Consider the following 11956-nt stretch of genomic DNA (forward strand, 5'->3'; position numbering starts at 1 on the left):
GGGAGTAAGGGTGGGTGTTAATTCTGAGCCCCAGCTAGAGGCTGTATGAGCCCAGGATCCTTCTGTGCTTCCTACTTGAGGCTAGATCTGCTTGCCCACTGGGAGAGAGCTTTGGCAGTAGGTGAGCACACCTGCCTCAAGCAGGGGTCTGAGCAAGACGTCTTCCCCTTGACAAAATAGTGTTCTGACTCAACCCACTCATGTGCTCTTTTTTCCTTATTCTACCAGTGACTGAGAAGGTCTACGAGAGTGAGTCCTGCACAGATAGTGAAGAGGAATTTAAGATGAAGACATCCTCTGTGCACAGACCTCCTGCCTTGACTGTGAAGAAAGAACCCAAAGAGGAACGAAAGGGCCCCAAGAAAGGGACTGTTGCTCTGGGCAAAGCCAACAGACAAGCATCCATTACCGGCTTCTTCCAGAGGAAATAAACTGTCATCTCTGTTAGGTCAGAGACTTGGAATGGTCAAGGGAGAAGACCAAGAGATAGAGACTTTCTCACTTACTGTGTAAGTTCTTCCAACTCCTCAGCTCACCTGTATCAAAAGATTCTTCTTCCATCCATGTGAGGTTTTCATTGTTTCTGGTTTTTAACCAAAAGGAAATCACCTGGAAGCAAGAGGCAAAAGAGTATTTAAAACCTGTTACCTTCTACTAACACTTTCAAAGCACAATCTAACCTGTCCAGGAGAAGAATTCACTCCAAAAATAAATTGGAACAGGTTTCAGAATTATCACTGAATGCCATTTAATGGCTGATTTACTGTGGCCCACCCACCCTATGCCGTGATCCGCTTATGACTCAGGAAGTGCTCCTTCTTATTCCCTTGTATTCTGTGAACTTGTGTTGGTATTTTTTTACTGGATGTGTTAACACTCCCCCTCTAGCCCCCCACCACTACCACGCTTTCTGTCCCCTATCCCTGTGAAGTAGTTTTCTTTAAGTCTTAAAGTCTTGGTTGGACTAAAGACTGAAACAAAAATCTCGCTGTAATCCCCTTTTCCTCCGTTATAAAGTACACTGACACCTGGCTCCAGACCAGCACATTACTTGTGCTCTGCCTCTTTAACAAAAGTTCTCTAGACCTGCACTCGCAATTAGTGGTTAGAGAAAAGCCTCAGGCGGAGCGCAAATAGAAATTTAATGATGTATTCAGCTCCCCAAGAAGTTAATACTTAGAATCCGCATTGACGATATTAGAGGAGTTGTCATGTTGCTGACACAGTGTGTGCTTTATACTACTCCTTGTGGTTTCTCCTCCTCCGTACCCCCGCCCCCTCAATACCTAGAGAGTGAAACCCGTACAGAGAAATGAAGGCTAAAAAGAGAAATCCCTTCCTGCATACGGTGTACAAGTTACGTAAAATTTCTCCTTCTCAAGGAAGCCAAGCATTCAGAGATAGCAGTTCTCCAGGAGGCTTGTGAGGAAGAGATAAGGCACGCATTTCTAATAGATGTTGCTCTTCTGTATTTTTAACTCCCCAAGAAGGAGACGGAGAGACCGAGTTGTTAGTAGGTCTAAATAGCAAATAAAGCGTTTTTGTTACTTATGGAAGATCATCTATTGCAATGGTGGTTTGTCAGTGGCTCCATTATGCCTGGACGGGTGGTGAGCTCGGTGGGCTGAGCTGGTGTGGCAGTGACCTTGCACGGTGAGCTCTGGTGAAGGGAGCTTGGCTCGACTGCTGATGTGACTCAGGAGGATCAGACAAAGGATGTCTGACTTCCTCCCTCCACCTAAGCCTGATGTATGCAGTAAGGGATTCAGTCAGCGGACTACTGTTTAAGGTTAGGATTATGAGTGGCTTTGGGATTTATACGAGCATCTTTAGCAACTGTCACCCAGAACTTTCCAGCCAGGCACCTCCACAGGCTGATGAAGATCAGAGGTTTGGGAGAGGATTTCTGGCGTTATGTCTAGGACTTGAGAAAGCTGAGGCTTTGTGTATCAAGCTGTGTAAAGGTTCACATAGTTTAAAACCCTTTTTAAAAATAAAAAAATGGATGGGGAGAAAGATGGAAAGCTTGGACTTAAACCTTGACAAAGAATGTCTGGAGGGGTCCCTTTAAAATTTTGTGTGTGCTTCATTGCCTTTAGTTATTTTTCTAAATAGGAATGAAAAATTAAAAAGCAACAACCCAGTCTTTTTATTTTTTTAATGCTGGGATCTCTAATAAAACTGCTTTTTGAATTGGAGAAATCTGGTGCTGGTTGGGCCTCCGTTTTTCCAGGGATAATGCAAACCCCGTGCTCTTTAAGCCCCGTATGCATTGCTGCCTAAACTCTGAGCTGTCTGCTAGGCTTCGTATTGAGTGGGGGCTTCTTTCTGCTTTTTGTACAAGACTCTGCTGTGTTAGCCACATGAGTTAAATAAATTGGAGAAGTTGTTTTAAAACAGTGCTTCAGACTGAATGTCTGATGGGTCTGTTATTTGACAGGATGGCAGCAGTGTATGCAATTATTTAGACTCTGAACAGGGACAAGGCTGGTTTTCAGTTTATATTGTTAAAACTGCATACCCATCGTCTGAGAGGGACAAGCTATTTGCTGCCTTCATCATTTTTTCAGTCCTATGGGAAATCTTAGTTTCAGCCAACTTCATTTTTTAGTTCATTTAGAAGAAAACCTAGTCCTGATCTTGCACATTATATTATTTTGGCTTCATCACCTGCTGGCTGTGTGACCTTGGGCAAGTTTCTGAGCTCAGGTTCTTTATAAAAATAGAGCTAAAATGACTTACCATGGCTAGTCAAGACTGAGGTAATATACAGAGAGCATGAATTTGGTACAGAGTGCCTGGCACATAGGTGCTCTGCAAGTAAGTGGCTTCCTTCCTGATGTCATAAATGGTACAATTACTTACTGACTTCCTGAAGTCAGTCCTCAAAGATATGACCCAGATGTTATTCTCATTTAAAGCCATCACTCTGGCTGTGTATGTGTGATCAAAAGGGGAAGAAAGTTGTCTTTTTTGATGAAAGCCTTTAAGGAGAGTGGGTATTTTCCTATCAAAAGAAAATGAGACTAGTTGATGGCTGTATTTACTATTCATTGACCCATTTATTGTGTCTCTACTATGTGTCAGGCCTTTGACCTGGACACGAGAGAATACAGAGTCAAATAGAATTTGGCACTTGTCTTCAAGGATCTAGCAGAAGAGACAGGTCAGTAAGATGAAATTACAATGCCACGTAGTGAGTGCAGTGCCAACAGGTAAGCATGTGGTCTTGACAGCTCATAGGAGGGTGGGTGTCAGAGGTCTTCTCGGGAGAGAGGAAGCTACGCAGTTTCATAGAGGATGTGTTGAATTTTTCCATGCAAAGAGGGATGAAAAGCGTTTTCCAGTCAGAGAAGCATAGCTTTTTTGGGGAAATGGACTCTGGAATTTAGGAATAGTGAGGAAAATGTATTGAGAAATGAAGTTAAGCAGTTTGGATATTATTTGAATACAGTAGAGCTCTCTTGAAGAATTTTAAGAAGTAACATGAGAAGTTGATTCTCAGTTAAGAGTGACCACTGGCATTTTCTTTGGTTTTGTTTGCCATGATAGTGAATATTTCTACATATGCATGCACGTTGTATCTTAAAATCTAACAGGATAAAAGAAAAGTATCATGGTTAATAAACATTTGCTTAGCTCTGGCAATCAGCATGGTCGGTTGCAGTATGTATGTATGTATGTCCTTTGTCTTCCCCCCATCAACCTGAATTTCTGTAGCAGAATCCATTTTTTAAAAGTGATTTCAAAAGCTGGTAGTTCTTCTGTGATGCTTTCAGTGATACGAGCCTCCACTCACCTCCCTAAAAAAATCTGAGGGTGTGGGGGGATGAGTGGAATAGTTCTATTCCTTTTCTATCTTTGTTTCTCTAAGAAGACATTCGTTATTATACAGGAGAGAGCTGAAGAGAAGGGCCATATAAGGAAACCAAATAGTTTCTCCAGGACATGAGTAGAATGAGTGCATAATAATGTACTCTGTGTCAAGACTCATTTGGGTAAACTTGTCTCCTTTCATTGGTTACGGGATCTCAGTATGCTGTAACGCAGCTTTTTACCACCATGAAACATTCTGGGGCTGCCTCGTTTTGTTGTGAGAAGGCAGTATTGCTTTCTGAGTTATTGCCCTGGCGGCTCTCTAAATTAGCCCATGCTGTCACCATGCTCTCTCTGAAGGGCACATTGTACCCAAATGTCTGCATTTAGGATTGACTCTTTGCACTCCCTGCTGCATGACACTTCTCTCCACTTCTATCTGTGTCCAGTTTCTTGTGTTCTTAAGTGTGGGCCACCCACAGATTGCCACCCAGGCTCCTTAGCCAAAGAAGCTTGGTAAGGCTTCTCTCCAGTACTTTTTCTGTCTGGTAAACCCACCTTGACTGTAGAATTCGGCTTCTATTTGAAACCCTAAATATTGTCTGGCTCCCCCACATACCCACCACCCCACCCCTTTTTTTTCCTTATTTACTCTTGCCAGACTCCTTGTTTCTTTAGGCTTCACCTAGCCTCCCCTGCCCTCTTCTTTATACTCAAAGTTCTTCATGGCTAGTCCTTGTTTAACTACTTTCTTTTAGTCTTTTAGACTTTCTTTCCCAGGCTGCTTATTCCATATGGCATGTCTTTTAGTGGACTGCTCTTGAAGAATGGAAAAACCACTTTGTTTAGTATCTGCTTTGGATCATTCAAAGCCAAAGCACCAAAAATTGTTGATTGCTAGTTATATTTAGTCCTGGGCAAGATACTTAAAAACCAGAAACCAAACCTGTTGCCTTTGAGTCGATTCTGACTCATAGCGACCCTATATGACAGAGCAGAACTGCCCCATATGGTTTCCAAGGAGTGGTTGGTGGGTTCAAACTGCCGACCTTTTTTTGGTTAATGGCCGAGCTCTTAACTACTGCACCACCAGGGCTCCAGCAAGATACTTAAGGATTGCAATAGCTCAGAGGTTACCATTTTGGAGTGATAGAGCATACACAGCGAATAGCATTAAATAACCGTTGAGAAAATGCTTAGATGAGTATAGACAACAAGGGCCTTAATACTTCAGGAAAAAAAAAATAAGCCAAACCAGTTGCCATTCAGTCAGTTGCAACTTATGGCAACCCCATGTGTGTCAGAGTAGAACTGTGCTCCATAGAGTTTTCAGTGGCTGATTTTTCAGAAGTAGATCACCAGGCCTTTCTTTCAAGGCACCTCTAGGTAGACTGAACCATTAAGCTTTCGGGTAGCCCGAAAGTATATTAACCATTCGCACCACCCGTGGGGACTCCTACTTAAGAACTAGGGCAGTCATATGGGCACAATTTCACAGTCCTGTGCAAAGAGCAACAAATGATTTAAGACAAGAAACAGACTGAGGAAGTTTTATCATTTTAGTGAGTTTTAACTGTTTGAACCCCACTCATCATTTACACATTCATGTGTAGCTAAACCATGATTAAGTGAATCCTTAATGGAGTTATTTCTGTCCTACTCTACGAAGGAGACTATTGACGAAAGCGAGCAGGTATCAGGGATTATTTCATAAAGCAGCTTATAGGATGTATACTGGGTCAGCATAAATTCAATTCAGTTTTGTACACAGCAGTTTTGGCATAGTGGGAAAGAAGGGTGCTATGATGGAAAAACAGGCTTGGGAGGCAGAGGGCCCTTGATCAAACCTCTGAACTTCAGTTTCCTACCGCTTACCACAAAGGAGTGCTTTAAGACTTAAATAAAATAATGCATGAAAGACCCCTGGTATTTTGGCACACATAAAAAAAATCAAACTCATTGCTGTTGAGTCGATTCTGACTCATAGTGACCCTTCAGGACACAGTAGAACTGTGCCATAGAGTTTCTAAGGAAAGCCTGGTGGATTTGAACTGTTGACCTTTGGTTAGCAGACGTAGCTCTTAACCACTACGCCACCAAGGTACATATACTCACATTTTTTGAGCACATACTATGTGTCAGGCACTGTTCAAGCATGTTACATGTATTAACTCTTAATCCTCATAGTACCTATCTATATTTTAAGAAAAAAACCTGTTGCCATTGAGTTGATTCTGATTCATAGCGAGCCTATAGGGCAGGGTAGAGCTGCCCCATAAGTTTTCCAGGAGCAAATGGTGGATTCGAACTGCTGACCTTTTGGTTAGCAGCCAGAGCTCTTACCACTTAGATACTTTTATTCCCATTTTACACGTGAGAGAACAGGTTAAGTAACTTGTCCCAAGTCACAGAACTAGCAAGTGGCAGAGCCAGGATATAAATCTTGACAATTTGGCTCCAATTCCTGTAGTCTTAACCACTATATTATACTGCCTCTTGGCGGTATATGCACATTTTCATACTGTCCAATATGTGAAATATAAGTGAAAGTACAACTAGGTGTTCAGATCACAGATTGTCAGATTTGAAGGAAATCTTAATGTTTATGTCAGTCACTCATCTGATTTTTTAATTCTATCTAGAGTATCCCTGCCAAGTGGTCTTGAATCATTAAACAAAGATTCAGTTATGCTTGGTATGCCCAACTTAACTAAATTACAAAGTTTGATAGGTAAACTAATGTTAAGAAGAATTTAAAGAGAGGCTAGAATAAAATTAAGTTTTCTAATTGATTTTAGACCACCAGGAAACTCGTCTAAATACAGCTCCCTAAGCAATCCGTTTAATTGGTTTCAGTTTAAGTCAAGAACACTGTTTCCCTTGAAAAAGATTGTCCAATACTTGGCCTTGCCTTTGAACTAGCTGCTGTAAAAAATTCAGGTGGAAATTTGGCATTTTTTTGTTCTATTTAAGTCATGCCACAGGTTCACAGAAAAGTGGCTGCAGGACGGTTATTGCCCAGTGATGTGTTGTCTATTTTGAATGCCGAAACCATGTTTTCCTAGGATATCTCCTCCAGGCTTATGTGTGAAGATTACATAAACATCGCTTAATCATGCTGCCGTGCTCTTCTCTCCTAGAGTGAGATGTGCATGAGGCAGAACCATTTCCTGCAAACCATAAAGCCTGATATGAGGGTTTCCCTTGTCCCTCTTAGTTGTAATGTACCTTTATTTGTATGGTACTTTATCTTAGTGATAAGCCGCAAGGTCTTTCTATCCCCTGTTATGCAGAAAGCAAGCTTAGAGAGTTTAGCTAGTATGCCCAACACCTCACAATAAGGAAGTGAACCAGGGCTAGAACCTAGCTCTTCTGACTTTGAATTGTGTGACTTTTCCATTGTGTAGCACCCCCTGGGAAGAAGGATGTGTTGGTCCACTCATAAATGTTCCTTCAGTGCTTACTAATTTGCCTAACCATGGCAGCTGCTGTGGAGGATCTAAGAAAAGCACATGACAATTTCTCCACCTTCCTGGAACTGACAGTCTATTGAAAGGGCAAAACAGCATGTTTGTGCATTTCCTAAACTTTCGTAAAAAGTTTACTACATTCCTGGCACTAGGCTAGATGGTGGGGATACAAAGATGAATTTCTTCCCTTGAGGAATTTGCTGTCTAGTGGGGATAGAGGGAGACACAGATATAGTTTTGGAGCCCTGGTGGCACAGTGGTTAAGAACACAGCTGCTAACCAAAAGGTCGGCAGTTCAAATCCACCACCACTCCTTGGAAACACTATGGGGCAATCCTACTGTGTCCTATAGGGTTGCTATGAGTTGGAATCAACTCGACGGCAATGGGTATGTATATATAATAATATTTATGTAGAGTGCTTACCATGGGCCCAAATTTGTGCTAGCTATTTGAATATATTTAATCCTCATAACACCTTTTATTTATAAACGATGATAGGGAAGCTCAGAGAGTTCACGTGATTTGCCCAATAAGTGGCAACGGTGGGGCATGTTTATTTTTAATAAAGCTAGAATGCCAGTTTATAATTTTATTATAAAAAAATCAGAGCAACTAGAATACTTGGATGCTATGACTAGCAACCCTGCATAGGAAGCTGACTTCCAGTCTTAACGGGTGTGTGAGTGAACATGGAAGTTGGAACACCTTTAAAATTGTCAATCCAAGATAGAGGATGAGCTTCCCAGTGGTTGAGGACACAGTCTTCTGGCTACAGTCCCTTGCATCTACCTCCACATAAGAAAAACCACATCAGTGAGCTACATGTTAGGGTAGAGACTAAAACTCTTTATTCTCTCTTTTGATGTTTGGTGTTTGCCTGGAGCAAGGGCCAGGATTTGCACTCTAGTCTTTTCTGACTTGAGGCCTGTATTCTTTCTACTGTACCGTGCTCTTCCTTCTACTGTGTAATGGAGGTATAGGCCCACAGGTTGGTATGGCCCCAGAGAAGGGGTGCCTTTAAGGAAAGATTCACAGAGGAGGGTGTGCTTGAGCTGAGGTCTTGAGAAGAAAAGTTTTCCAAATGGGAAGTGAGAAGGTCATCCCATGCAGAAGGAAGAGCTCATCGAAGGCATGGACACATGAGAAAGTGTGGAGTGTTTAGTAGAGAGTGAGAAGTGGTTTAGTGAGAGGAGGAATGGTAGGTTATCAGTTCTAATCAGTAGACGGGCCAGATCACAGAGGACTTTGCTAAGTTGTTTATACTATAGGCAATGAGAAGCCATTGAAGAGCTTTAACGTGTCAGATTTGTACGTTAGAAAAATCACCCTTTGTAACCTGAAGAGAGAATTACCAGTATGAAATAAGTCATAACAGCTAAATTGCGCCTGAATCTTGTGATAGAATAAACAGAGGAAAATAATTTGAGGTCAGATTTAGTCCAGCTTGCAGGAGAATGACTCTATTGATCCCCTTGGAAACTTAGGACAGGATAGCATTAGGAATGACTTCAAATGTGGAATAGCCTTTTGCTGGGTCATCTCATGCTTGGAAATCCTCTGGCTCTTGCCTGAGCCATGGTCCTAGTTAAACCATGGAGATGGCATTGGTTCCACGGTTCCACTAAGGATTCATGTAGGCAGTTCTGTGACGCACAAAAACACATTCTGATTTAGACCTGGAACTGACCACATCTCCCTGGAATTCTTTGGGCCAAAATGACCCATGGTCCCAGACTGGTCAGCTAAAGTCATCCCAAGTCATATTTATTGTACACCTATCCTATGCCAGGTGCTTCTATATCGTTATATCGTTTGAACCTTCCAACAATTTTGTGAGGTATAGATATCAGCCCGATTTTATGAATTAGGAAACTGAAAGGCAAAGAGGCTGCCCAGCGAGTACATGGAAGGCCTGGGATTTGAGAGGCAGACTGTGAGTGTCCTGTTGTCATCTATCCTTGACATGAGTTCTTTTCCAGCAGTAAGCAGTCTTGAATATCATAATTAGGGTTCATAGCAGACATTCTGCTAAGCAGTTGGGACTATATAATAATATACTTCTCTAGCAGTAAGATTTTTGCTACAAACCCCAAACTCCACCCCTAAGATATGAGAACAACTATCTTGAAGCTTCTGCATAAAACCCCTCTACTCTACTTAAATTTGTGCCTAGTTCACAATATGAGGTACTTGGTTTCCCAGCTTACAACAAAATAGAAGCAGCAGAGCAGCTAGAGGTAGTTGCGTTATACTAGTAGGCAAGCGGTTGTCACTGCTTGGTTTTGTAGAAAGTACTTGGACTTACGAGTCAGAGCTGAGCACAGTTCCATGTACTATCATTTGACTTATAGAAGGTCACTTAACTTCCCTGAGCCTCAGTTTGCTATCTGTAATTACGAAGATAATGTCCACATCAAGGCTATCGTGAGGATTAGAGATAATGAACGCCAAGTGTCTAGTTCGTAGTACTTGCTCAGTAAATAACTATTATTATTTTCAGAGTAATGCTTTGGGATTTAATCTTACCAATGTGGGAAAATGAGTTGTCATCCTTCATTTATTATTTTTTTTCAACTAACCTTTATTAGCATGCCTACTTTGTGTTGTAGGCAACACATCGGAATTTCAAAACTGATGTTATAACCAAGTGAAACAGGAGTGCTAATGGAACCAGTGTCTCAGTGGGTATCCTTGTGATTCTGCTCACCTCTCAAATCCATGACTCCACTTTGATTCACCAGCACCACTACCTTTCAGGTGAGCTTCCAGACCATTCTATGTATATTCTGTACTCTTGGTTCAACCATATTTCTGCTCAAAACGGTTTAAAGCCGGTGGTCTGAGTGTACATTCTGTTTCCCCACATACAAACATAAGAGGGTACCTTTATAAATGAAAAAACAAACAGATCTCCAGCAGAGAAGAAGGTCTCCCCGTCTCCCCCACTGATGTATGGGGTGCTTAGGCAATAGTCATGCCTGTAGTTTGAGCCCATCTGTTTTCTCTGTTCACCTCCTGAGTACTGTCCCCTTGTGGTTTGCATCATTCCCAGAGACCAGCCAACTCTAACCCTTCTCAGTCCACTCAGTTCAATAGCTGTTTTATTTAAACACACTCCCTCTCTCTTTGGGTGCCAGATGTGAAGTTTCAAGACAGTAGAGGCCAGGCTGGCTAATGCCATGACACCTGCTTGAGCAGGCAAGCCAGTCAGCTGCTGCTTCTGATGATGTTGGCCCCTTTTCATGGACGGCGTTAGGGTTTCACCCCACCGAGTGCATACACAGGCAGCTGAGGGAGCTCATAAATTATGGTTTTGCTTGTTTACTCAGGGCAGGCCGCGTAGTGTAGTGGAAAGAGCCCCACACTTGGAACCAGAAAACATGGGTTTGCATCTTCACTAGTTATGTGATTTTTTTTCTTCATAGCACCTCTTTTTCTTCATAGCATTGATCACTGCCTTCTGATATTATTATCTATTTGTTTATCTGCTTATCATCTCTTACACCAAATGTAAGTTCTAGGAGGTCAGGCACTTTGTCTTGTCTATCATTGTATGTCCAACCTCTAGGACAGTGCCTGGAACATAGTAGGGTCTTAGAATATATTTATTGAGGGAATTAATTCTGAAATGGCCTCTTCCATTTGCTGGCCGTGTGATTCTGAGAAAGTCATTTATCCTCTCTGGCCTCGGTTTTGTCAGCTCTGAAATGAAGGCATTAGATTTCTAAAAGGCCCCTCTATCCCTGAGATTCTAAAGATTGTAAGAATTCATTCATTTAACCAGTTACCACAAGTCTGTGTGCTGGGTACTCTGCTAAGCCCTGAAGATAAAGTCATGAACAAATCAGAAGGAGAACCTGCCCTCATGGAGTTTTTAAGGGAAGAGGCAACCACATAAATAATTGTATAAGCAGGTATTTAATGACCTTGTGATGAGCCTTGCAAGAGATCTATAGAGGGCAACATGAGAGGATACACCACATTTTTATGCAAATAATGCTCGCCTTCTACGTTTGTTTGCCAACTGTGCCCTCCCCTAGCGAGGTATTTTTGTAAATACGCTATGCTAATTTTTTTTTAGAGCAACATGTAATAGGGGGAGTGCACCATGTCAGGATCATCAGGGAAGATTTCTTGGTGTGACATTTAAGCTCAGACTTTATAGATAAGTAGGAGTTGGCCAGGCAAAAGGGGTGCATTATTACATCAGGCAGAGGGAACAGGGTATGTGAGGGCCCTCAGGGAAGTGTGGCTGGAGCACACTGACCAGCAGAGAGATTATGCCCAGGGTGAGGCTGGAGAGATGGGCTGGGCCACACTGTTTAGTACCTTATAGGTTGTGTTAAGAATTCTGTCATTCTAAAGACAAAGGGAAGTCAGTGAAGGTAATTCCTATCATTACAGAGACCTCACTAGTACAGACAAAAGGGAAAGGCTGGAGCCTCCTTACTTCCTGTCAAAGGCAGATGAGGGAACAGGCCCAGAGAGCTTAGGTGACTTACTAGATCACTCAGCAAGTCAGTTGTGGAACCTGACCTGTGAAATTCAGTCTACTCTACTTAATACCCCATCACAGTACAGAGTTGAGAGCATTTTTATTCCTCAAATAACTTATCAAATCCTCCAGATGGCTACATTTTTTACCTAAATGCCTTGTAATAATAATGC

General features: G+C 42.1%; 1 protein-coding gene across 5 annotated transcripts in view; it reads left to right on the forward strand.

The window, feature by feature from the left end:
• POLD3 (DNA polymerase delta 3, accessory subunit) overlaps positions 1 to 11956 on the forward strand; it is a 109357-nt gene that overhangs the window by 47557 nt on the left and 49844 nt on the right. For 4 of the 5 annotated variants that reach the window (XR_002783644.2, XR_002783643.2, XR_010322491.1 and 1 more), the window contains exons 12-13: positions 229 to 509; positions 9898 to 10045. Coding sequence is in view for 1 of the 5 variants with exons in the window: in XM_010599581.3 (XP_010597883.1) it covers positions 229 to 431 (203 nt within the window). In the remaining 4 variants the exon portion in view is untranslated. The other variant, XM_010599581.3, reaches the window with a different exon arrangement.

Source organism: Loxodonta africana, chromosome 7 (genome assembly GCF_030014295.1).
Source record: "Loxodonta africana isolate mLoxAfr1 chromosome 7, mLoxAfr1.hap2, whole genome shotgun sequence".
Lineage (NCBI taxonomy): Eukaryota > Metazoa > Chordata > Mammalia > Proboscidea > Elephantidae > Loxodonta > Loxodonta africana.